Raw genomic sequence first — 24,381 nt, forward strand, 5'->3', positions numbered from 1 at the left:
TGTTAATGAATTGGGATGTATCCAAACTCAGTGTTTAAAGTTACATAAGCATCATTCAGATCCTCTGTTAACAGCTTTCATTTTGGAAAAACAGCATTTCCATTAAAATGGTGTTATGTAAAAAGGCTTTGTGTATGTATGTGTAGGAACAGGCACGCATGAACACTGTTGAGGCACACAGAAGCATACACCCAAGGGGAGCAGGTATTAGACAGTACCTCGCAAGTTAAAATGTGGCTGACTTGTCCTCCCACCCCCAGTGAAAGCTGTGTATGTTGGGCAATGGGAACTGCAGCAGGCCTCCTTTCCCCGGGGACCAGAAAAGTCCTGACCTTTCTGGAAGCCCCTTCCTTATGAGTTCCATTGAATCACAGACTGTTAAGGGTTAGAGGTAGCTCAGAAGTCACCCAGTGCAATCTCACTCTACATCAAGCTTGCCAGCCTTGACTTGAACAGTTCCCTTCCTCTCAAGGCCATCCATGTCGCCTGTGGTCAGATGTAGCTCACTGAAAAAGACCCGATACAGAGTTGAAACTTGCCTTGCTGAAGCTCCTATTTCTTGGGGACAAAGGTACTAGGATATCCCTCACCTTGAGCCAGCCATAAGCGTCCAGGAGCCATAGCCAATGGAGGGTGCCTGGGGCCTAAGAGCAAGGAGGGAGGCCAGTTAGGGTCCACAGACCTGAAGCTCTTCCCAGACCTCCATCCATCCAAACTGAGGTTGGTACGAGGGGCAGAGGAGTGAACTGGGAGGAGGGGAAGAAAGGTGGAAACCCTGAATGCAAATAAGTGGCTTTGAGCACATCCCTGCACCTCAAGTCTCACTTGAAGTGTGGGGGGTCAGACATCACGAGGTCAGTTCCAGCGCTGATTCTCTTGGAGTCCAGCGTCCGTCTTTCGGGATTCGACAGCTGTCCTCTTTTATGTGAAACAGTGGGTCCACGATTCCAGGTCCAAGCAGCAAGTAAGAAAACTGCCCTGAATCCTCCCATCATAGCCAGACCCGGGTTAGGCTTCACAGCGTTCCCTGGTTACCCGCGAAGAGACGGCACAAACCGGAACACCCCAGCACCGCGTAGGGAAACGTGAGCTTCGGAGTGTCCTTTTAAGTTGTTGGGAAGGGGGTGTGGCTAGGGAGACCAGGAGGCCGCAGCTGCGCGAAAGGGGAGTGGCCTGGGGGCGTGGCCGTAGCGACTGGAATGTTGTTGGGTCCTCGCACCGCATAGTAAGGAGAGGACACGCCCCTTTCCTCCGAGAGGGCCAATTGGAGCGCCGGAGCGGTTTCAAGTCTCCCCGGCCAGCTTGCCCGCCCGCCACCCCACCCCCCCTAGGGGATTCGCTTTTTCCGTAACAAAATAGCGAAGCTCCGCATGTTCCGCAGCCTCACTGCTCACAGATAGAGGGTCCGTGGGCCTAGGACGGTGCTCCGCAACGCGAGGCGCCGGTGGGCCGTGGAGAGGCCGAGTCCAGAGCCCGGAGGCGCGCGGGGGTGGGCGCTGCGGCCGCGGGTTGTTTATCTGGAGTACGGAGGGGAGGGGGGAGCCTGGAAACCGCCCCGTGTCCCATTTCCTCCTCTTGTTTTCGCTCCGGATTCTCCATGTTGGACCCAAACTGAGGAGCCCGGAGCTGCCGCCGGGGGATCGGGGCCGGGGGCACCCGGGGAGCCGCTGGCCGGGCCGCCTGCTCTCCATACAGGCCGCCTCCCTTCCCGGCCCAGGGAGGGAACCAGAGCAGGGATGTGAACAGCGGTGGGAACCCGAGTCTCGCGAGCAGGAGCGGAGCGGGCCCCCGCCCAGGCCCCCCAGCCCAGCCCAGCCCAGCCCAGCCTGCGCCCGTCGGTCCTCCCGCCCAGCCAGCCCGGGCCCGCGGGATTGTTAGATGGAACACGGCTCCATCATCACCCAGGCGCGGAGGGAAGACGCCCTGGTGCTCACCAAGCAAGGTAGGGGCAAGCAACTTCCCAAAACTTTGCGTCGCCCCCGATCGGGGAGGGGGCTAACACCGCCCCGAAACCGAGGCCTGGCCCCTGACCTCCCGAGGCTCAGAACGGGCGATTCCAACCGGGACCCCCGGTCCTTTCGCCCCCGCGCCTGGGTCCGCACTCCGACCCCCGTGGGGGTTGTGCGGGCCCCGAGCTGCGGGCGCCGAGGGGGAGGGGCGTCATCTGCGCAGCTGTCACTCCGTCCCGTACCTCCTCCCCCGGGGAAGAGAGACCGAGGGGCCGCGCTGGGAGCACCCGTCCCCCGCGTCCGTCTCCTCCAGAGTTGGGGGTGGGTCGTCACTTTCCCGCACTGCTCTGCGCGCTGTCCTAGGACCGGGGGGAGAGGCGGGGGCGCGGGCGGGGGTCCCGAGCTGGAATGGAGCCTGGACTGGAGTCCAGCACTTCCCAGGCCCCCCCAGCCCGAGGTCGCCCAGGCGGCGGGCGGGGACGGCGTCCGGCGGGACTTGGGACCAAGTTCACCGCCCGGGGGCGGGGGCGGGGGCGGCCGCGGGGGGTGGGGAGGGCCGAGCCCGGCGGACCTGGCCCGCCCGCGGCCCTGCGCGGGGCCGGGACCTCCTCGCGCGGCCGCCTCCCGCCGCGGTCGCGGAGCGAACCAGCCCGACCCCGAGGCCCGGCGCGAGCCCCTCCCTGCCGGGTGCGCTCCCCGGGCCGCCTCTGCACACAGAGCCGCGTTTGTTTAGCCCGGGAGCGGTGTCCCTGGTTACATAATTCGCCGGATGGCATCAGACCCGGCGTGTTTCTGAATCGCGCAGCGAAAAGTGCGAGCTCTCTGTGGGCAGCGGCCCGCGGCCCCCGCCTGGCCGAGGGTCGGGTGGAGACGCGCGGAGGCCGGCGGGCCGGCCCTCTCCGGGGTGGCTGGGGGGCCGCCGCGGAATGAGGCCTCGCCTTTCCCGGGGCAGCGGGGAGATTGGGACCCGAGGGCGGGGGGGGGGGGAATCTCTCTCGAGTTTGGTGGTGGTGGAGGCCCTGAAACTCTTGCCCCCTCCCCACGTTCTTCTTGAGGCTTTGAGGAATGTGTCTACAAGAGCGGACAGAATTTCCGCGGGGAGTAAGGACTAGCGTCATTTTTTTTTCTGGAGAACTTCCCCGGACTGGGGCCACCTGGCCCCGAGCTGGGGAAGAGCATGCTCTTGGGTCCTAATTCAGAGTTACTGCCCTTCCTGGACCTCCCACCCGGGCGTAAAGGGCTAGGGCTGCGGTGGAACACAGAGAGACCTAGAGCCTGTGGGAGGCCAGCAGCGGGGTCTCTGTGTTGCCCCAACCCCCGCCCCCCTATTTGGTAACAGAAGTCAACAGATCACTTATTCGTGGGGTTCACAGACCCAAGGAGCTCCCCCAACTTGCCTAGGGGCAGAGAAGCTGGAGGCTGGGAGAGCCTGTCCCAAATTCCCCACGTGGGGGCCAGCGTGTGCTTCCTGTGTCCCTGGTCCTTTAAAGAAGCCTGTCCTGTGGAGCGAGAAGAGCGAGAACCTGGCTACCTGGATCCCAGCCCTCCAGAGCCCCTGACTCCCTCTCCCCCAGCTGCATCGCAAACCCAGCTGTGACCCCAGCTGCAACTTCACCCCTCTGCTCTCTGCCCAGCTGCGCCCAGGCAGAAGAGGGGAGGCTTTCCATGTTGATAACTTCACTCTGTGTCCAACCTCACCCCAGGAAAGGACTCCAAGAGGCCTCCAAAACTGAAGAGATTTGGGTGTGGAAGGACTCCAGAGGTAGCAGTGTTGATGAGAAGGGAAAAACAACCCTTGTGCCTCCCCACTCAGGTCCTCTCTTCCTGTAGGGGCTCAGGAGGGTGCCCGCCTGGTGAGGGCACCACACCAGAAGAGGGAAAGCTGACCTGCTGAAGGGACATCTCCGAGTTCAGGGTTGGACAGTTCATCCAGAGCCAATGGCAGGGAAGAGAAGAGATGACAACAGAAAGCAAAGCAGCTGGCTTCTTGACAGTGTTTAGTTGTTGATGCTGGTTGGAGTTGCGTTTTTCATTTCCTTTGTTTGTGTGGCTTGTCCTTGAGATTTATCCCCGGAGGAATCTGAATTCTTAAGCCAGCAGCCATGGGTCTCTCTCTCTCCCCCATGTAATTTGATTACAGTCCAGAGAAAGCATACTTTCATCCTGGGCTGCTCGGGCAACCAGCAAGCCAGCTTTCTGAGTTCCTCATCATTTACAAATCCTGCATCTTAAAAAAAAAGTGGAAGTAGGAAGCAAATGTTTTAGCTACTTTAGGAGCTCCTTGCCTCCCCTCTCTCCATAGCACCTCATCTCTAGGCCCTCCTCCCTTTGGAAAAAGAGGAAGAAGTGTAAGGCAATTTATTAATAAATTTCTAGAAAACACAAATTGTTCCTAGCTTGAGTAGTTTTTTAGTGAAGTTGCCATTGCAGTGTTGTTTTGTGTGTCCTTGTTTTCTTTTCCTGGTTTAGCATTCTCTTCTCAGGTCTTTCACACTGGCTGGGTGTGTTGATTATTCAAAAGTAATTACAGTAGGGGAAGTAGAAGAAAGTTGCTGAAAGCATTGCTGATAAAAGGGCCAAAATTGGATCATCTTCCCAGACAGATGGGTGAAATGGCTTCCTGGTAGCAGCAAGGACAGGGTTGTGTGGAATATCCAAAGTAAAAAGGAAAAGTTACCCGTTTGGCCAGAGAATGGCCCTTTCTTACAGCCCATGTGAGGGTGTCACCCCACTGCTGGGAGGCTGTACCGTGGATTCTGCGATTAGACTGGAAAGCCAAGGAAACAGGCCACCTCTGTAACCTCCCGGTGTGAAATGAGAGGGTGGAGGCAGCCTCTTCCAGAGCTCAACGTGACTCACAGGCCCTTTGGGGAGCGGGCGCCTTTGGGACCTTCCTTGTTTTCCGTGAGACCTGATGTCCCTTCCTTTCAGGGAGAGGAGGAGGATGCTTTGGGTAGTCTCCTGAAATGTGTAACTGAACTGGTCCTGGTAGCTGACCATACCTAAGAATTAGGACTACGGCAGGTTTTTCCAGCTCCTGCTTTCTCCTCCCCATGAGGGAGAAATTCTGCCTTACTTGCTCATGAAAGAGCTCCAATACCTTTCACTATGGTTGCAGCTAGGCCCTTCACCTGAAAAGCTCAGGCACAGTCTTGGGCTTTCTTCTTTAGCTGGCTCTTGTGAGTCCAAGGTGCCTGTTCGTAGCTAGCTCCTCCTGCCTGCTGGTTTCTCTCCTCCTTGCCCAGTCTTTAGCTTTGGCCTCTTTGTGGCTGCTGAAGCTAGCTTCTGTGTCTCCTTTAGAGTCGCCCTCCCCCTTTCTTCGAGTGGGTAATGGCTTGTGGGGTGACTTCAGCTTCTGTTTGCTCAAGGGAGTACTGCTAACTCAGCAATGAAGTTTGAAATGCCTAACATCCTGGGGTGGGGAGTTTACAGTCTGCTGCTGAGTTTGACTTACAGTGCTTTCAGCTGAGCAGGACTTAGGAATTGCTGTGAAAAGTCCTTCCTGAGATGGCAAGAGAGTATGGTGTTTCTGTCTCCTTCCTTCTCTGCTATAGGGGACTTAAAGAAACTGGGTGTGAGAGAGGTCCCCTTTCATCCTCTCTGGGAATTTTTGAATCCCTTCTGATCATGGACTTTGTTAAACCAGTAAATGCTGTATTAGTCACATTTCTAGACAAGGTGAATTGATGCTCCCAGCCATTCTGTGGAGAATTTATTAATAGAAGTGTTCATAACTAAGTATGGGAAAAAGAGACAATGTGTACATATTTATATACAAATATATTGCTTTCTTTTCCTCCTCAACATTCTTCCTGCTAGCTTTTGAGTAATTTGGGGGTCTTTTCTATTCCTATTTTGGAATAGGTAGTGGTGGTTGGTGGTGGGGAGGTGAGGCCCGGGCAGCAGTTAGAGTGTTCATTGTTACTTCAAAGAAATCTTTCAGGAGCAGAATTGGTTGCTTCAGTCCTGGATGCACATCCCTGCTTTCCTGATTTACAAATCTGATTGACAGAGCACTTCAGTGTTCTGAGTAACTTATCTGTAAAATAGGAATATTGATATCTACACATCTACAATGGCTGGTACTTAGTAGGTGATTGATAACGTTAGCCTCCTTTTTTACATATCTAGACCACTGCTACTCAGTGCCTCCTCCATTCCCCCAGGACCATGGTCGGCAAACTGTGGCTCGAGAGCCACATGCGGCTCTTTGGCCCCTTGAGTGTGGTTCTTCCACAAAATACCATGGCCTGGGCGAGTCTATTTTGAAGAAGTGGCGTTAGAAGAAGTTTAAGTTTAAAAAATTTGGCTCTGAAAAGAAATTTCAATCGTTGTACTGTTGATATTTGGCTCTGTTGACTAATGAGTTTGCCGACCACTGCCCCAGGACACAATGCAAACAGCACTCAGTCATGTGGGTTTTATTGTTAAAGACAGGTGGCCAGGGGTCAGAGGGGACACTATGTGGGGGCTTGGGCCTTCTGGAAGGATCAGCCTCATGACCTTGCTAAACAGACCCCTTCTTTGTGCCAGTGTGACTTGGTGGGATTTTATCTGCACTAATTCGAGTGCATGTGCCTGGGGGCTTTTGCAATTCTTCCTGGCGCCTGGGCATCTGGGGGTGGGAGGAGGCCAGGTGGCCATGCACGTCCTGTGAAGAGTCTCTGAAGTCTAAACCTACTGAGCAGTTGCTCGGCCTTCAGAAATGAACATAATGAAGATTTGAGACAACTGTGTGGTGCACTCTCTCTCTGTCTGCATTTGCTTTGAGAATTAATGAGCCCAGTGATACTCAGATTTCTTTTAGCAACTTCTAGTAACAAGAGAAAAAATAAATGGGTTTTGAAGAGAAATAGATGTTCTTAAGCTATGTCTTTGCTGCTGAGGTTTTGGGATACAACATTGTGAAAGCACAAAAAGCAGCATAAAACTGCTTTTCATCCTTTCTCAGGCTGGCCAGCTCAGGAAGCACAGAATTAACTCAGTTGTTTTGGGGACATGGGATTGGGTGTGGCTCTGACATGATTCTCTCCCTGTCTGAAATGGTGGAATAGTTCCCAACTGGAATGCAGATGAGCTCATTAACATGCAAATCTTATTAAGTAACTAGTAGAAATCAACGTGGAGAAGTTGACTTAGAACTGGAAGCCTCTCTGGACCAGAGGCCAACTAGCACAAAGTCCATGCTGCCAGCAAAGTGCCCAGCCCTTCAGGTCTGAGTGGCCTATGCCTACAGAATGGGAACTCTTCAGGAGTGTGCAGACCTCCCTGTGTGCAGGAGGTGCAGGTGTCCTGCTCTGAGTGGACCTCCTGACATTTCCTTTCCCTTCCCAGGTACTCCTAGTCCTTCCCATCCCCCACATCAGACTTTGCTCTTACTCTCTTTTTATTCTATACCTTCTTTTATCTCCTGCACTGTTCTGGGGAAACAAATGTGGCTTAACCACAGTGAGAGCCAAGCAGATTCATGAGAAAGCTCAAATCATGTAACACAGGCTGCAAAGCCCCTTCCCCCAAATGGTGGATCCAGCTCAGCTGTTCACAGTAGAATTGGGCTAGGGCCCAACTTCACAGGAACAGTGACCCATAGGAAGAGACAGCAAGTTTAGGTCAGTCCTGGAAGAGCTAGTCAAGGATCACTGGCAACCTGTAGACATTAGGTCTCAGCCAGGGACACACATCAGATTCTCCTGTGACACTTACTAAAAATACCGACCCACCTGGGTCCTATTGAATCAGAGCATAAGCCGGTGGGCCGGGCATGCTCATGTTCCAAGTGCTCCCTGTGATTCTGACAGGTGTCCCTGGAGAAGAGCCAGCTCCGCACAGCAGTGGCCCCAACTGCCTGTTTAGCCCTGAGCGGGAAAAGTCCTTTGGAGAGATCCAGTTTTGCTGTTTGTTAAAGATCCTATGGCTTCTAAAGGGACGTTCTAAAGTTTTCTCAGCATGAATGGGCTGAGTAGTGATCCTTGCTTACTTACCACAGTAATGATCGCAGACAGTATTTATAGGGCACTTACCGTGGGCCAGGCACTGTTCCTAGCATTAAATGCCTTTGAGTTCAAGCTTCAGGTAAGCTGAAGCTACCTGCTAAGGAACAACCTTGCAATGCAGACCTTTCCTTACTGACCTGGGAAGAAAATAACTGAAGAAAGATTGTGCCCTAGACAAGACCACAGAGCTGTTTGAGAGGCTGAAGTGGGGCAGGAGCCAGGTGTCCCAACTTCTAGCCCAGTGCTCTCCAGGTAGGCACACCTATGCTGGTTGGTTGGTCCTAGGTGAAACTGAGGGCTGTGGGAGGAGCAGGTCAGTATCCCTAGAGATGGGGCAGACTCCCTGACAGTCCTTCCTGGCTGACTCCTTCCAATCCTGCAGAGGCCAGACATGGGAGGAAGGAAGGAAGGAACTGGTTGGCCAGCCCCATGAGTGTGTGTGTGTGTGTGTGTGAGAGAGAGAGAGACTGGAATTGGTTTTTGCAGAGTCCCGGAAAGGCCATTTCCCAGGGTTGGCCATGTAGCTACCTCTGTGTGACCTCTGGAATGAGAAGAAATCTCTGGTCTCTTTCAATGTGCACATTTTGAGATTGAGACTGAGATAATGATATGAAAGTACTTTGTATTTAATGACTAGTAGCTGACACTTACTGAGCATTTACTGGGTTAGGACACACCCTAAGCTCCTTGTAATTTTCACAGCTCTGTGAAATATGTAATACTAGTCTTCCCATTTTACAGATGAAGAAACTGAGGCCCAAGGCCACACACCTTACACGTGACAGAGCCAGGGTTTAAAGCCAAGTCCATGGTAACTTGTGGATTCACTCCATAGTTCACTGGTCAGAGGAGAGATGGTTGAGTCCCTTGCTTTGTCCTGTGCCACCTTTGCTCCTCCTCTCCATCTCTCTCATACACGTCACCTAAAGCAGGCTTCCGTAACTGGAAGGGAAAGAGACACTGGATTCTTCAGTCTTTCACCAAATCCAATCATTCCAGGAAGCAGTGAGCCAAGGCAGAGGCTGAAACAGCCATCCAGAGGGTGTTTGTGTCCTGCTTGGCAGGATTCTGTTAGTCTCCGCAGGGGCCTGCTCAGCACCTCCTTAAGTGGGGAGAGAAAGGCTCAAGGTGGGCAAGTATGGCTTCCAGTCCTCCATGATGACATCGCTGCCCTAGCTGGCTCTGTGTGGGGCAGGATCCAGTCCTTTGGGTTTTCCTGGGTTGTACCTCAGATCTCTCCCTGCTGCTGCTGTGGGCCATTAGATCACTTCCTGGCATCCAAGAGCCCTCTGGTGTTGGACTGGAGGCTCCTCCATCTCTGGTCCAGGACCTGTTGCTCCTTCTGAGAACCTCACCCCCACCCCAGCATATTTTTAAAGTATGTGAGAGAGCCCAGGAGGGTGTTTTGGCTGATTCTGAAATTGATAGAGTATCTTGATCATGTTTTAAAAATTGTTAGGAATCCCCTACTTCCAAAACTGAGTCCTTAAGGGAAGGTCCTTAAAGGTGAGGCCCTATGTTGAGATCAGTGACTAGATTGCTAAAGGGGACAGGGAAAAGACTGGAGACAAGTTAGCCAGGGATCTGTGACCCCCACCCTTACCCCACAGGTGGCATTAAAGACCCAGGACTGAAAGAAGTTATACCTTGTCAGAAAGAGAGAGATGCAGGGAACCCTCCTGCCCAGGAGGGAGAATTAATGGAGACATGTAGTCCATGCTATTCTTGCTCTCTCTTTGTACACGTGGTTTACCATGACTGAATGCAATCCTTTATTTTTCACAAATAAATCCTTGCGGGGGGGGGGGAGGGGTACTCCTTGCCATCAGATTCACAGCTGCTCTTTGAAACTTTTGGAACTGTTGCTAAACTGGGTGAGGCCTTCCTGCCTTGTTTTCCAAAAAGAACGGTGTCAGCATTTGGGCATTGTGGAAACTGGTACAACCACCCCATTATTTCCAGGCTTTTCTATGTGTGGGATGTCTAGGCATCTCTCGCCCTTTTGCTCCCTGCTGACTCACCTGCTGGTCCAAGAGCATTTCCATCCACCTGGCACTTTAGGGCCTGTCCTTAGCCAAGGCACAGATGCCCCTTGCTGAGGACCTGGGAGGAATCCTCTCCATGGGAAGCCCCAGTCAGATGTGTCTTGGCTGCAGGGCCCAGGCAGCTGGCCAAGAAGGGCCGGAAATGCTCCAAATACTCTCCTTCCTCCAATAGCTAAGGGGAGGGAGGCCCCTCAGAGAGGCCATTTTCTAGTGATAGCCAGACTAAATCCTTTCTGTGGGGGGATGGGAGATGGTGGAGAATAAAGTACGTCTAAGGGGTGAACCAAGAAAGCATCCTTCTACATGAATGGGCTTGTTAAAATCCGGTAGGCTTGTCTTCTGCTGAATCCCAGGCGGATGTGTAAGGCGTTCCTTTGCTGGGACACGAAGCTGTGTTGTTGGCAACAGTGATATCTAAACCTGACCTTCAGAAGGTTAAAAATAGTACTGTCCTGGCAAAGCCAGTCTTCATCTGTGCGTGTGCATGTGCGTGTGCACGCGCACACATGTACATGCACATGCACAGGTTTCAAGTGCCCCCATCTGGTATTTCTTGGAGGCAGTAGTGGTAGACACAGGGGAGAGGGCATCATTTATTTCAAATGAAACAGTCTTTCACCTGCTTTCCTGTTATTTGCAGAATACCAGCCCAGGAGTTGCAAGCTGGAAAACAACTTTTGTAGTAGATTTGGGAGAAGGTATAGGGATTGTTTTGACTTTTTTGAAACCTGCTCATGATCAGAGTTCCTCTGTCACCTTTTATCTACTTTCTTGAGCTTCAACCACATGCTGGGGGTGGGAGGGCCTGCACCTTTCTTTTGTTGGCCCCGTGGAATGAGGCCCTCAGTGTTGTCAGGTAGTGGTCATCTCTCCTTAGATAGTTCATTAAAATGAGCACAACGTTTACCTTTAGTTTGCACAGTACATTTCAGACAATAAGTTTTGTTATCATTTTAGTCAGGACTGAGGTCTTGCTGTTATCCCAACTAATGGTTGAGGAAACTAAGGCTTAAAGAGGCTGTGTGCCTGAGTCAGTAACTGGCAGAGCCTGGACCCTAACCCAGGTGATCCTCAGAGTGGGGGATACCTCTCAGGTCCCCTCTCTCTTTATATCCTGCCTCAGTAGGAGGCCTTGCAGTGGTGAACTAACTGGAGGGGTGGCCTGGCTTCCCTGTTCTTAGTCACTTGCACACTTTCTTCTTAAGCCAGAGCTGCCCCCATTAGTTCTGTGCTGGTTCTCGCCGACATCCACCCCTAAGCCAGATGTTTGGAGCAGGAAGAGTAGGGCTGGGTATCCACAAAACAGGTAGCAGTAGGATGAAGGAGGGAGAGCAGCTGGTTATGGGGCTACATGGCACCCACTGGAATCCTGTTCTCCCTCAGGGAAATTGGATGCAGTGAAATCCTCACAGGCTTGTAAATCTTGTGTCCTCCTGGGGAGGAGGGGACCAATGCCCCTCCCCATCATACATGGAGGGTGGGAGGTGGCCTGCACCTTGCTGTCAGGGACACAATGCTGCATTCTGGCTGAAAGGAGGCCTTTGAAAGGCTCTTTGACACAAGTTTCGGATCCCACTCTGGTGTGTGTTCCCACTGAGCAAAGCAGGTCTTGGACCAAAACTTCTGGCTCCAGCTCCTTCCCCATCCCATCCCGCATTGTCTTGATCTCCCAGAGGTAACTGCCAGGGAAAGCAGGTGCAGGGCTGGGGTGTGGGTGAGGCGAACCCTGGAATGGAATTCCAGAGCCTTTGTACTGTTTTTACCCCTTGCACTTTTCATGGCCTGCCCAAGAGGGGCTAGGTTGACCCTTTGTTGGCCCAGCCTAGAGAGGAACAGAGCAAACATTCTTGAGAGTGCCCCACAACCTCCCAGTTGTTGCAGGAGTAAACACACAGGATGACTTTGAGCTGTTGGGGGCCATAGGTTAAAGGAGACCTGGGTTCAAATCCTGGCTCTGCTGCCCTGCTCTGTGTAACCTTGAGTGAGTTACTTAACCTCCCTGTGCTTTAGTTTCCCTTCTGGAAATGGGCATTAGTGCCTACAGATGGGTTTTTAGTGAGGATTAAATGAGGTAATGATGTCAGGTGTCTTAACACAGGCCAGCACCTCGTCAGTGCTCAGTAAACATGACTGAGGCCCAGAAAGACTAAGTGGTTTGCCCTGGTGCTCAGCTCTTTCAGAGCCCACCTCATCTTCTCACACACTGGCACCCTTTCTGCGCCGAACTCTTCTGGGCTATTGCAAACTAGTGAAGAGTTCCACAGGCCTGGAGGCCCCTGGAGTCATTCACACAGCCAGTGAAAGTTATTGAGCACCTGCTTCCTAGAGAGCTGGAGGCTGATGAATGTACGGGGTTGAGGCCATTGCAGGCCCCGTCAGGAGACAGCCATGTTAAGAGAAGGCTGAAGAGGCCCTGATGGATTCTCAGTGGCAGTGTTTGTAAAGGTAAAGAGGACAGACAACCTGGAGAAGGATCGAAGGATGTGGGGCCCCCAACAGGGAAAAGAGTAGTGAGTCTGGGGTATTGACTTGCTGTTATGGGTCTGGGGTACCTTCACCGCTAGGCATCACCGCTCTATGCTCTGAGCACCAGCCCCTGAGGTCAAGGCATTTGTGGTCTCTGAGGCCCAGAGTCTGCCCTGGTCACATTGTTTTTGAGAAGATCCTCATCCCCTGCAGAGCCCAGACCAAGCTGAGTTGGCCCCCACCCCCACCTTGCCAAGAAGCTCCCTGAGACTGAAGCACTTCTGCCTGTTGGGCCTCCCCCATGGACACCAGTGAGGCGCCTCTGTGGCCCCAGCCTGCTGCCCTTCACCTCCTAGCCTCTTAGGATTACTCAGCCTTCACAGTGTCTGTCACTAAGATGCCGAGTGCGTTCTTGACGGCCTCTCTTAAGGAAAGGCTCGGGCTGTGCGGCCTTTAAGAAAGGCTCAGTGGCTGGGTTAAGCCTCTGATTGTGGTTCTGTGTGAAGAAACCATAAACCAAAGGAAAAGTGAAGGTTCAGCTTCGGTGTTGGAGCTTTGTGTCAGCGTCTGCTTGAATCCCTGGGCTTGGAATTGAATGTGGGTCATACAAGCAGGTGGAGAAGCTGTCTTTTCCCTCTGGTTTCTGCATAGATTACTGTGAATAGGAAAAATCAAAGGAGCCTCCTGCTAAGCGCTGGGCTGTGCTCTAACGTTTGTCTTCTTGATACAGAGGCCTTGGGTGGAAGTCCCCAATGTGCTTTCTTCCCAACAAAATCCCCAACCCCTGGAAATCTTGATTCTTCCACCAGGGCCAAGAGCTTGCTGGTAATATCCAGGTTTTTAGGGTGATTGCTGGGGAGACCTGATCATTTTCTAAAAGCTTTCTAATGGTCATACCAGTTTCAAGGGAGCTGGCCTAACCCAGGGAGAGGAGAGTGAGCTTTGGGGGCCCACTGACCGACCAGGCATACCCTCTGTGCACGGCAGGAACCCTCCACCTTTCTGTTGACGCAGAGCTAAGTCAGTGGCACTGGGGCCAGGCTGACTGCCATGTGACTGGCTGACTAACCATGGTCCTGGGGAATAGAGTTTGGTTTTCTCTCTTCCTCTCCAGGGACAAAGGCAGGCCAATAACTGGGTGTTAAATGGCTCTTCCATCACTTCATCTGCACAGGCCACCTTGGTCGTGTGGTGTGGTGCATGCTCTGAGGACTTGGGGGAGTTTCTGAGTGGCCCCCACTGCATTGCCTTCCCCTTCCCTTACAGCAGGGAACAACACAGGGAAAGTTGTCTTTAGTGCCACATTCCCTTTGTGCCGGAAACTGATTGAACCCTGAACCACGCGGGACGTGAAAGGGGTTCCCACACCTTTGCCCTTTTTTCCTCCATAAAGACATTGGCCTTTCCAGTGTTTATTTTCCTGCACAGTTTACCTTGTGCTTCAAAGTGGAATGGGTTAGGTTTACTCCTCAGGCCCATCTCCCTCCCACACAGGCCTGGGGAGAAGAGATCTGTGGCTGAGGACCATTCTGGCTGTGGTTGTGTGGCGCCACCTCCTGGCCACAGCACCCACAATGTTTTCCAACTCGATCAAGAGTTGCCAGAACTGTTCATCTAAAAACCAAAAGGAACTTTGAAAAGATGCTATATTCTAAAGTCACTTCTGCTTCATGCTTTAATGCCCATAGCTTTTTGTATCAACTTGGCTTTCCTGGGGCTGCCTTGCCAAGCCTCCTATTAAAACACCTTTGTATTTCCAAAGCCTGAATTATCAAAAAAGGACTAAACAGCTACAGTCTGGAAACAGGGACCTCAAGCTAGAACCCAACACTAGATGTGTATGTCCCAAGGGGTTAATCTGCCTCTGGTTTAAAATTAGAGGAGGGGAGTATTAGGAAAAGTGTCTGGAGTATGGGAGGAGACAAGGGTATGAACAAAGTACATACTAGCTTTTTCTTAGGGGCTGTGGCTCTTCTGTTCTCTAGTCAGCTGTATCTAGTCTGGGCTCAGTTCTGCTGACACTGACCCAGCAGCTAGGGAAGCTGACCCTGAACAGAACCACAGCTCCACTAACTTGAAGGGAAGGGGTCCAGTTTACTTACCTAGAATGGGTAGTCTCGTAGGAACAGGTGTTGTTCAGGGAGGATTTGTATCTTTGTGAATTAATTTTGAGGGTACCCGCAGTATGCTGTGACAGAGCAGGAGGACACCGTTTCTATACCTGGTGCCATCTTTGAGTGCCCTCCCCATGAAATGAAGAGCAGATTTTCTGCAGCCCATTTCCCAAACCAGAAAGTGGGGATTCCTGCTGTTTTTGCTCTAGAGAAAAGATGTTGGAATAAACTTGTACATTTCACTGCTGACTACATTGGGTTGTTGGCCAAGCACATACTGTGTACCCTGATGGAGTTTACAGGCTGGAGGGGATACAGCACCAGAGTTGCGGGGAGGTACCTGTGGACTGAGATGCTTTGTAGTTAATGCTTCATCATTCCTTCTGCTCTAGGCCTGGTCTCCAAGTCCTCTCCTAAAAAGCCCCGTGGACGTAACATCTTCAAGGCCCTTTTCTGCTGTTTTCGCGCCCAGCATGTTGGCCAGTCAAGCTCGTGCACTGAGCTCTCCGCATACAAGGAGGAAGCCAACACCATTGCTAAGGTAGCTGGGTCAGGGTGGTGTGATGCCATGAAGGAGGGAGCTGCTAGTGGAGTCCATGCATCCACAAGTGGACAAGCAGCCCTGCCTGAGGTCACGAAGATCTCTGGCTGAGAAGAGGCCCTTCTTCTGATGGACCCATAGTTGGTTCATCTTATTCTTCTTGCTTCCGCGTGTGGTATGGGCCACCCGGATGTCCCTGTTGTTTCTGAGGGCCCCTGCAGTCCAGATCCTTCCAGGTTCCAGGAACTGTATAAGGAGATTTACAGATTCCCACATACAGATGTGGAAACAGACCCAGACCTAAAGAGTTAACGGTTAATAAATGGTAGTGTCGGCGTTCCAACTCAGATTATTCTAGCTATAGGTCCTGTGTCTGTTGTTAGCTTTTCACTGTGCAAAACTACCTTCCAAGTTACTAGACTTTCAGGGAACCAAGGAATTGAAATTCTTCCACATTCTTGATAACCCCTTCCAGCACTCTCACCTCTACCTGTGTGGCACATTTGGGAATGTGTAGGTGTCTTTGATCTTCACAATGATCAGTAAATTTGTCTGGCATTTCAAGGATAGGAAAAGCCTGACCAAAAATCCTTCTGCCTCCAATGCCATTGGTACTTCTTTACGAAACACCAAGGTATAGCTGTCCTTCTTCTCTCAAAACCAGGCTAATGACACGTACATCAGTGAAAAATTACTTCATTATCCAGTAGTACAACATGACGTATTGTTAAGCAATTGATTTTTACAAAGAGTTCATAATAACATGGAAAAGTTCTGAGCTGCAACTAAGTGAAAAAGCAGAATGCAAAATTATATACCATGGCGGGGGGGTGGGGAGACTGCTAAAACAAACTTGAAAGAAGTGCCAAATTAAGTTTTTCTAAGTGCTAGGGTTTTTTCTTCGAGGTTTGCATTAAGAACACACTACTTTTTACAACCATAACAACGTTTTTATCATTAGCAAAGGGTGGGGAAGCCATGCTGATCTCTCCCACTCCACCTCCCCACCCATTTTGGGACCCATAGTGTGGGTTCCCGTTGGCTCGCTTCTGTTTTGCAGAGGCTCAGTTGCTCCCCTATGTGTCTTCCCCAAGGAAGGAATAGAAAATACATGTTCTCAAGGAGAAGCTTAGGTTCCAGGACTAAGCAAGAGGCTTAACCACCACAGTAAGGAATTCCAATTTTGGTTCTGACTCTTATTCTGGGAAGCACCACTCACTTGAATTCCCTGTTCCTTGCTTTGTTCAACTGAGGCAGTGGCAACTAAGAGCAGGGACAGTGTCTTCTCCACCCTTCATCAGGCCTAATGTGGAAATGAAGTTCTGGCCTTTCCTGCCCAGATCTTAAGAAAAGTAATTTTTGTCATGTCAGTACCTTCAAGGAGGCTGTGGTCTTGGGGAGATTACCCTCTAGGCCTGAGGCAGAAGCAGTGGGCTTTAGACGGGTTGGGGGTTGGTAGGTTGGCACTGACTGCCTCTTCTTCTCCTGCAGTCTGACCTGCTCCAGTGTCTCCAGTACCAGTTTTATCAGGTATGTGAATCTGACCGGGTACGTGCTCAGAAGCCCAAGATCCTATGATCCCAGCTAACCCCATGGGATAATGCCCTCATTTCTGTGTCTAGCTGGCCAACTCCCCATCGTGGGAAGCTATTTGTTCCAGATGTTTGCTGAGGGCCCATCATGTGCAGTCTGTGGATTTTGGAGGCACAGTTTGGGTCCATCCCACACCAGTCCTGGCCCCCATCTCCAATGTCCAGATCACTTCATAGTGCAGTTGGAGGCTGAGGCCAAGGAGCCCACTTTGTCTCTTCTTTTTCTACCTCTTGGCCTTCAAGAGGCATCTCTCCTGGGTTGAAGTTGGGGTCTTTCATCTCCTCGATGAGCCCAGCTCTTCCCAGAGTTCTGCTGAGATGAACAACTGGGCTTTCTTGGTGGCAGATCTCAGCAACCTGGCTCTGGTTTTAGATCCCAGGGACCTGCCTGCTCCCAGAGGTGACAGAGGAAGATCAAGGAAGGATCTGTGTGGTCATTGACTTGGATGAAACCCTTGTGCATAGCTCTTTTAAGGTAACTTGACATCTGGAGTCCTTCCTACCACCATCTTAGGCTATCTCGTGCACCTGGCTGAGGTGGCCTAAAGATGATAGAAGAGTGATCAGGATGGGGCAGGTATGGGGCCTCTCCAATTTGGGGCACACTGGCATCATAAATACCTGGAGAGTACACCAAAGCATGTTGAGTAGGAATCCCTGCTCCACCTAACCACTGCCAGCAGGCCGCCACTGCCCCCAGTCACATAGCATAGAGTGTTACCAGGGTTGTGTACAGGGCAGGCCTAAAAGAGGGCTTGACTCAGCCTTGGATCTTGCTCCTCTCTGTTTTATTAAAAAATTTGTTAACTTAAGAAGGCCCTGAAACTCTCAGCTCAGGTAGAATTTGTGGGGAGGGGTTAAGTAGGGAAAACCAGACAAGACATTGCATCCTGTGCTGGGGTGAGAGCCCCTTAGTGGGCTGGCAGGAGGAGCTTCCTGGAGTCTAAGATCTGTTCCCACCCCTCAGTCACTGACCTCATTAATTTTTCTCCTTTCCAGCCAATCAACAACGCTGACTTCATAGTGCCTGTAGAGATTGAGGGGACCACTCACCAGGTAAGTGGCCTGCTAGGCCACACGCATCCCCGAGGGCTCGGGGTCCTCCATTCTTCTCAGGGCTTGTATTCCATCAATTGATTCCTTTCCTGTAACTTTAGCCTCTTTTTTATTGGTACCTTTTACACCTTTTCACACTCAAGGCTTTCTCATCTTAAAAAAAAAAAAATTCAGCCTCTAATCCCCCACTAGCTGTCACCTTTTTTTCTCTTTGCAGCCAAGCTATTTGAAATTAAATATTTTTAAAACATAGTGATAGCTACCATTTATTGATCACCATCCCCCTCTCCCAGTGTGACCAGCACTATTGTATAATTTATTACATTTTCTCTAATCCTGAAGAGTTGAGTCTCTGCCTGTTCTAGGCAAGGAAGCCAGTACTAGCTGTTTTCTGTCCTCCCCATGTCTACCTTCTCCATCTAGCTAGGGAACTTCTTCCTCCCACCAGGCATCTCTGAGAAGCTTTCTCCTACTCCCTTCCCTTTGGGTCCCTAAACTGGTTTCTTCCCCAGTAAGTGTTTAGTACACATCTGTCAAAGAGCACTTGAAAACAAACAAACAAACAAAAAAAAAACAAAGAGCACTTGAATCTAAATAAGATTAGCTTCGCCCTAGCTGATTTGGCTCAGCGGATAGAGTGGAGGCCTGCAGACTGACGAGTCCCGGGTTCAGTTCCAGTCAAGGGCATATGCCCAGGTTGTGGACTCAATCTCCAGTATGGGGCATGTAGGAGGCAGCCAATCAATGACTCTCATCACTGATGTTTCAATCTTGCCCTCTCTCAAATCAATAAAAATATATTTTTAAAAATAAATAAGATTAGGTTCTAGCTCTGCATACCCCACTCGGCCCAGCGTTAAGGACCATGTGGTATAGATAGTGGGAAACCATTTACTGCAAACGCTTGCACAGAAGGCCTGGCAGCTGGCCTGAGAGTCAGGGACCGTCAGGAACAATGTATTGGTAGCCCTGATACTTGCTTGAACAGCTGGTCAAATAGTTACTTGTAGAGAGGAACGGGGTTTGGGGCTTCTGTGGGTTGTCATCACCATCCTGCACAGAGGCTTTCTTCACCAGCACCAACCCCCTCCCAACTGAGGGACTCGGCCAAGCCCTGGACAGTCTGATTGAGGGTGTAGAAATGAACAAAACCCACAGGGAAAAGATGAAGGCATGTTTTCAAGCAGGCAGATATAGACTATGAATCCCTAGTTAAGGAGGGGCATGAAGAAGACAGGGTTTCAGCAGAGTGGTGAGGAATGCTGAGCTTGATGAAGAGCCAAGCAGAGGGAGGAACTTGATGAAGGTTGAAAAATGGCAAACGAAAGGGAGCCAAGTTGTGGCTGCCTGGAGTGGAGGACTGCTGCTGCAGACCAAGGAGGGAGCTCGTGGCCAGTTCAGGCCACCTCCAGGAGGGAGAGTCCTAGCAAGTACATTCTCGAGCGGGGCGTCCCATAGATGAGTGGAGCTTTGAAGGAGCGGTTCTAGTAGCACCTGTGTGGGCCGTGTGAGAGGGCAAGAGCCTGGAGGCAGGAAAGCAGTAGCATGCAGACTGATGAGGAACATGTAGCCAACGGATCTTTCAGGCCAAAATGTACGAGTGTTAGAGTTGTCTAGCAGGAGTGAGTACTAAATGGGTGGGGGCACTAGAGCAAGAAACTGCAGAGTGCCTGGTCTGCGGTCATTGAGGGGAAAAGTCACTTCTCCCTGGTGCATTTCAGAGAAGCTGTGTGAGGGCATGAGGTTTCAGGAAGCATCTGCGACCTTGCCTGATGGTGACTGGACACACTGTCCTGCCAGAGCCAAGGACAGGAAGCTCCCACAGAGGCTGTGGCTGGATTCAAGTAATCCAGGATAGGCTGTTTCCACCTGTGAGGCCTATTCTTGATTACTTGTTTCTGGAGGCAGCTGATGGTTCGCCGCTGGACACAGAATTGGCTCCCAGGACAGGTGCATGCATTTCTTCCTGAGCTGGGTCAAGGCTGGGACCACCGAGCCAACAAGCCTGGTGAGGAGGTGATACTAATACGCTGGCCTGTGGGCCAGAAGGCTTCCAGCCAGGGGGTCCCAGGGGCTGAGGTGTGGGAGTCTGGACAGACTAAGGTCTGGAACCACTTGCTGCTCTTTGTGGAAGTGGTGACAGTGACCAATCCTGTGACGTTTCACCTTCACAGGGATGCCTTCAACAAGCCTCTCTGCTTTTCCTCAGGTGTATGTGCTCAAGAGGCCTTATGTGGATGAGTTCCTGAGACGGATGGGGGAGCTCTTTGAATGTGTTCTTTTCACTGCCAGCCTGGCCAAGGTACCTGGGGCAGGAGGAGAGAAAAGAACTGGGAGCAGGTGTGGCAGCTACAGGGGTGGTCCAGTAGCCCCTTGCTGGTCCCCAGATTGCCACCAGACCGAAGTGTCCTCTCTTCTCCCAGTATGCCGACCCTGTGACGGATCTGCTGGACAGGTGTGGGGTGTTCCGGGCCCGCCTATTCCGTGAGTCCTGTGTGTTCCACCAGGGCTGCTATGTCAAGGACCTCAGCCGCCTGGGAAGGGACCTGAGGAAAACCCTCATTTTGGACAACTCGCCTGCTTCTTACATCTTCCATCCAGAGAATGCAGTGAGTGGCCCAGATGCCCACACTGCAGGGGTTGAGAGCGTCCCTGCCCTAAGTGGGAGAGGGAGTGGGTGGGGGGACCCTGGGACTTGGCCAGAAGAGCACACCATCCCAGGAGGACCCAGCCAGCTCCAGGGGCTCAGGGGCAAGGGAAGGAAGAACTGGCATTCAGGAGGTTTATGCTGCCTTTTCCCTGCCTCAGGTGCCCGTGCAGTCTTGGTTTGATGACATGGCAGACACCGAGTTGCTGAACCTGATCCCAATCTTTGAGGAGCTGAGCGGAGCAGAGGATGTCTACACCAGCCTTGGGCAGCTGCGGGCCCCTTAGCCTTCCCTGATTCCAAGCAACGGCCATCCCAGTAGGGGACTTGCCTACACTGTGCCTTTCTGACCAGCCTGACAGACGGGAGTGGAAACTGGAACATCTCACCAAATGGGGCTTGGAAATAGAAGTGATGGGGAAAGAACTTTAGGACAGGTTAGACGCCGAGTGGGCAAACATCAGACCAATGATACCCAAGCTGCCTACTCCCCGAGTTGGGCTCCTGAGATGAGTGAGTGAGTGAGTGTGTGTGTGGCCTTGAACTATGTTCAAGGACATAAGTGTTTTAGGTTGGGGAAAAAGCTGAAAGATCAAGACCCTCCTTAAGTTTGTCTCCTCTCCAGTCACCTTGAGCTTCATAGGGATGAAGACTCTTCAGGGCTCCATTGCCAAACCCATGGCCTTTCCTCAGTGTTGTAAGGCTTGTGCCAAGGAGAAGGGAGGGGTCAGCAGCTGCCTTCGGGTGCCCCGGGCATACTCCTTTTTGAAACCTTTCTCCAGCCGGCTGCTGCAGATAGAGGACAATTCTGGAAGATGAAAGCTTGTTTCCAGAACTGGTCGCCCCAGGGGCCATCACGTCCTGCAGTTCAAGGGCTGCACTTCCTTCCAGCTGAGTGCCTGGCCTGGGCCCTCTGTCTCCCAGACCTGGGCGCTGGGCCTGCCTTCCTCACCACCTAGCCATAAGTCTCACATCCGTGGGGAAGGAGGTCTTCCTGCCGTGGAGGAGGGCAGATAACTGATTTCCGTTCTTTTGACTCTGTTTTAAAATTCTCTTTCTAAACATGGAGTGTTGGGCCTGTTTTGTTTTTGACAAAGCTGCAGTCCTGGGCTTAGGAGGAATATGGGTGGCACTGGGGGTGCAGGGAAGAGGAAAATCCCAAAAGCCTGAATGTGTGTGTCCCCTTAGCTTGTATGTAGATCAGCTGAGCTTGGTACTGTCTGTAAGTCTGTCTTCAGGGATTCTCTGCTGGTGCTGGTGCAAGGACTTTGGTTCCAAAGTCCGGGAAGGGCGCTCCCTACCGGCCCTTCCTTCTTTTGGGCAGGGCTCTTTCCTGTTGTGTCTTCCCCTGGCCTGGCCTGAGTCTTCATCCCTCCTGGCTGTCACTCTTTCTCTCCAGGGCCTCAGAGGCACTCCTGCTTTTCCTGGGTTGAGGGGGAGTGGGTATTCTTATCATTACTGTGCCAGCCTAACACACATGCCTCCTGCCTCTGGTAACAGGTATGATGAGCCCTTCATACACCTGCCCTTTGAGTGTCTCTTGCTTTCAAAGTTTGTTAATAGTGAATGCTTTAAAAAGGAGTCACAAAATGGAATTCCCCAGGATGGAAATGAGAGGGGAACTGCTGTTGTAATTGGGAGCATAAGGACCACCTCTCCCCACCCCCCCCACCCCCCAAAAAAGAGGCCCCATTTCAGCATCTTGGCCTTAATCGTGCTTTCCCCCAGGGCTGGGTGGGGTTCTCTCTTCCCTCCCTCCCTCTCTCTGAGGCCGGAGGGAGTTCCTCACTCACCTCTTTTCCCTGGAGGCAGGTGTTACATAGCATTTGTACATTATTTCAGGTGTGAGGACACCTCCCACTTGAGACTCATCCCCGTTATCCATTTCCATTTCCACACATTGGGTCCAGTCTGAGAAGAGCCAGGTGGGGGAGCAGCAGCTTCGTGTCCTGGGTGGTAGCTGGCTGACTAGCATCTTTCTCATATCATGGTACCCCCTCCTGTTTTGTCCAAGGATGGAAGGCTTGTGTTTCCCTGGTGTCACAGACATGGAACAGTCCCTAAAGCTATGGGGTCCTTCCCCCAGCATCATTCCTAGTTTTTCCATGGGGTCCTGCAGGTAGGGGAAGAGGGCTCTGTTACAAGCCAGGAACGAAGGCTCCTGAAGGAAATGGGGGCCTCTGGTTCTAAGGCCCAGGGCTAGGCCTCCACCCTAATACTGTGGGAGGGGTCTCTCTCAAGACCCACCCTAAGGGTTAATTTAGCCCTTGGGTTAAGTCTGCCATCTGGCCCAGCCAAGGTTTTCTGACCAAGCAATAAGAGGCTCTAAACGGATCCAGTCCCCAGGACCCTTTCTCCATGTTCCTCCAGGCGAAGAGCTTAGGCAGCCCCCTATCAGGCAGCCCCCTCCCGAGTGTGACCCATGACAGGGCCAGAAGAGCTGGGGGGCAGTGTTCTCCCATCTTGTTCGGACTCTGCCTTGCCCACCTGCAGTTCCTCAACAGATAAGCCATTTCCACTTCCCCAGAGAAGCAACCAGGCCAAATAAACCCGAGCAGGGTCTATCCGTGCGGACCAGAGCCAGCCCCATTTGCTGTCTGGTTTCCAGTCTCACGTGTGTTGGGGGCAAGAGAAGGTTGCTCCTGAGAGGACTCAGGCCAGACCCAGTTTTTGAGGAGGAAAAGATTGGGAGGGAGTCGGTTCGCCTCGGGATCTGTGCTTGGGCTTCCCACCAGCCCTTCCTGTTTGAGGCTGATCTTTGGAAGGCAATCGGCTGCCATGCCTGGTCAGCACCAATTCAAACCATGCCAGGAATCTGCCCCCCTGCCAGGTTCAGTTCTTTAATGTGCCTCTTCAGGGACACAGTGTGTCTCTCTGATTGGGCTTCTAAGTCAAAAGCCTGATGTTCGTGTCCCTCTCATAGGGGGAGCTTTGGACACAGGACCAGTTTGGAAAGGGTCAGGTAAGAGTTCACTCTGCACATTGTAGAGGGGACACTCTGTAGGCCCATGGGTCCCTTATATAGAGAGAGGTTGAGCAAATTTGCCTTCAGTTAACCTGGGACTTTGTTTAGTTCCCTCCTGCCTCCCAAAGATTATGACCATTTGTAAGTGTATAAACTCACCTCTGTTAACAGTGGCCAAAAGCTTTGTGCTAAAAGGCATGGGAAATCTGAAGGCATCATTCCCTGGGAAACGGGTGCCATCCTATCCTGTTAGCCTCCCTGATCCTGAAGCCGCCTCAGCAGGGCAGCCCCCCGTAATGCTGTCCTGCATCCCGTGTCCCAGCCAGGCAACGGGTCAGAGGAGGGGAAGCCTATCCCCCTTACGTCCTGAGCTGGTTACCTTACCATTGTTGTCCCTCGGTCACTTAGTAAAATGGGGCTTTAGGTCCCGTCCCCCCCCCCCTTTTTTTAAGGCAAATATTTGCATTCAAGCAGGGGAGGAAAGCCAGGTCTGGCTCCCTGCCCCCGGAGCAGACCCTCCTCTTGGGCCCCATGTGCTGCTTTGCTTGTCCTTATCCCACGTCAGTGCCACTTCCCCCTTCCAGACGCCATTTGGAGGGTGGGGGATCTGCTTCCTACTGTGACTGGGCTATGGGATTCTGACTGCCTTGCTTACAGATTCATGGTTTGATAAATTTGTATTTAAAAACTTGAAATGTAGGGCGCCATTATGTGTCTGTTTATATTTTTGGAATATTTGTATTACAATTAATAAAAGCGGGTTTAAAAAACCCATCCAGGAAGGGGTGCTGCCTCCTGATCCTGCTGTTCATTTGGGCACCTATCGGGCACACCCTTCACCCCTTGCAACCCCTTCGTCATGATGAAGCTGGATTACCATGGCTGGGAGACCAGCTGCAGACTCGGCACGGGCTTCTGCTCAAGGTCACAGAAGCTGGGCTACATTAGCTCTTCCCTGGCCCCCAATAGAACCAACTTCATTGCTATCCAGGTGCTTAATAAGCAAGTGCTTG

At 51.9% G+C, this 24,381-nt stretch overlaps 1 protein-coding gene and 1 non-coding gene across 2 annotated transcripts; both read left to right on the forward strand.

The window, feature by feature from the left end:
• Positions 1–1,527: 1,527 nt before the first annotated feature.
• Positions 1,528–24,154, forward strand: CTDSP2 (CTD small phosphatase 2). The gene is made up of 8 exons (XM_008148731.3): positions 1,528–1,942; positions 14,960–15,108; positions 16,600–16,638; positions 17,074–17,175; positions 17,700–17,756; positions 19,966–20,058; positions 20,180–20,365; positions 20,565–24,154. Exons 1-8 carry the CDS (start codon positions 1,879–1,881, stop codon positions 20,688–20,690), a joined length of 816 nt encoding a protein of 271 aa, XP_008146953.1. The 5' UTR covers positions 1,528–1,878; the 3' UTR covers positions 20,691–24,154.
• Positions 19,586–19,665, forward strand: MIR26C (microRNA mir-26c). Its single transcript, NR_129076.2, has one exon. It is a non-coding gene; the product is annotated as a microRNA mir-26c (primary transcript).
• Positions 24,155–24,381: the final 227 nt, after the last annotated feature.

The sequence above is a fragment of the Eptesicus fuscus genome, chromosome 7 (assembly GCF_027574615.1).
Source record: "Eptesicus fuscus isolate TK198812 chromosome 7, DD_ASM_mEF_20220401, whole genome shotgun sequence".
Taxonomy (NCBI): Eukaryota; Metazoa; Chordata; class Mammalia; order Chiroptera; family Vespertilionidae; genus Eptesicus; species Eptesicus fuscus.

Excerpts from the sequence above, each read along its gene's own strand:
- CTDSP2 (XM_008148731.3), top strand. The coding sequence starts at position 1,879 with ATGGAACACGGCTCCATCATCACCCAGGCGCGGAGGGAAGACGCCCTG. Across the intron at positions 16,639-17,073 it reads TCCAGTACCAGTTTTATCAG|ATCCCAGGGACCTGCCTGCT; the intron begins GTATGTGAATCT and ends CTCTGGTTTTAG. Across the intron at positions 17,757-19,965 it reads TTGAGGGGACCACTCACCAG|GTGTATGTGCTCAAGAGGCC; the intron begins GTAAGTGGCCTG and ends GCTTTTCCTCAG.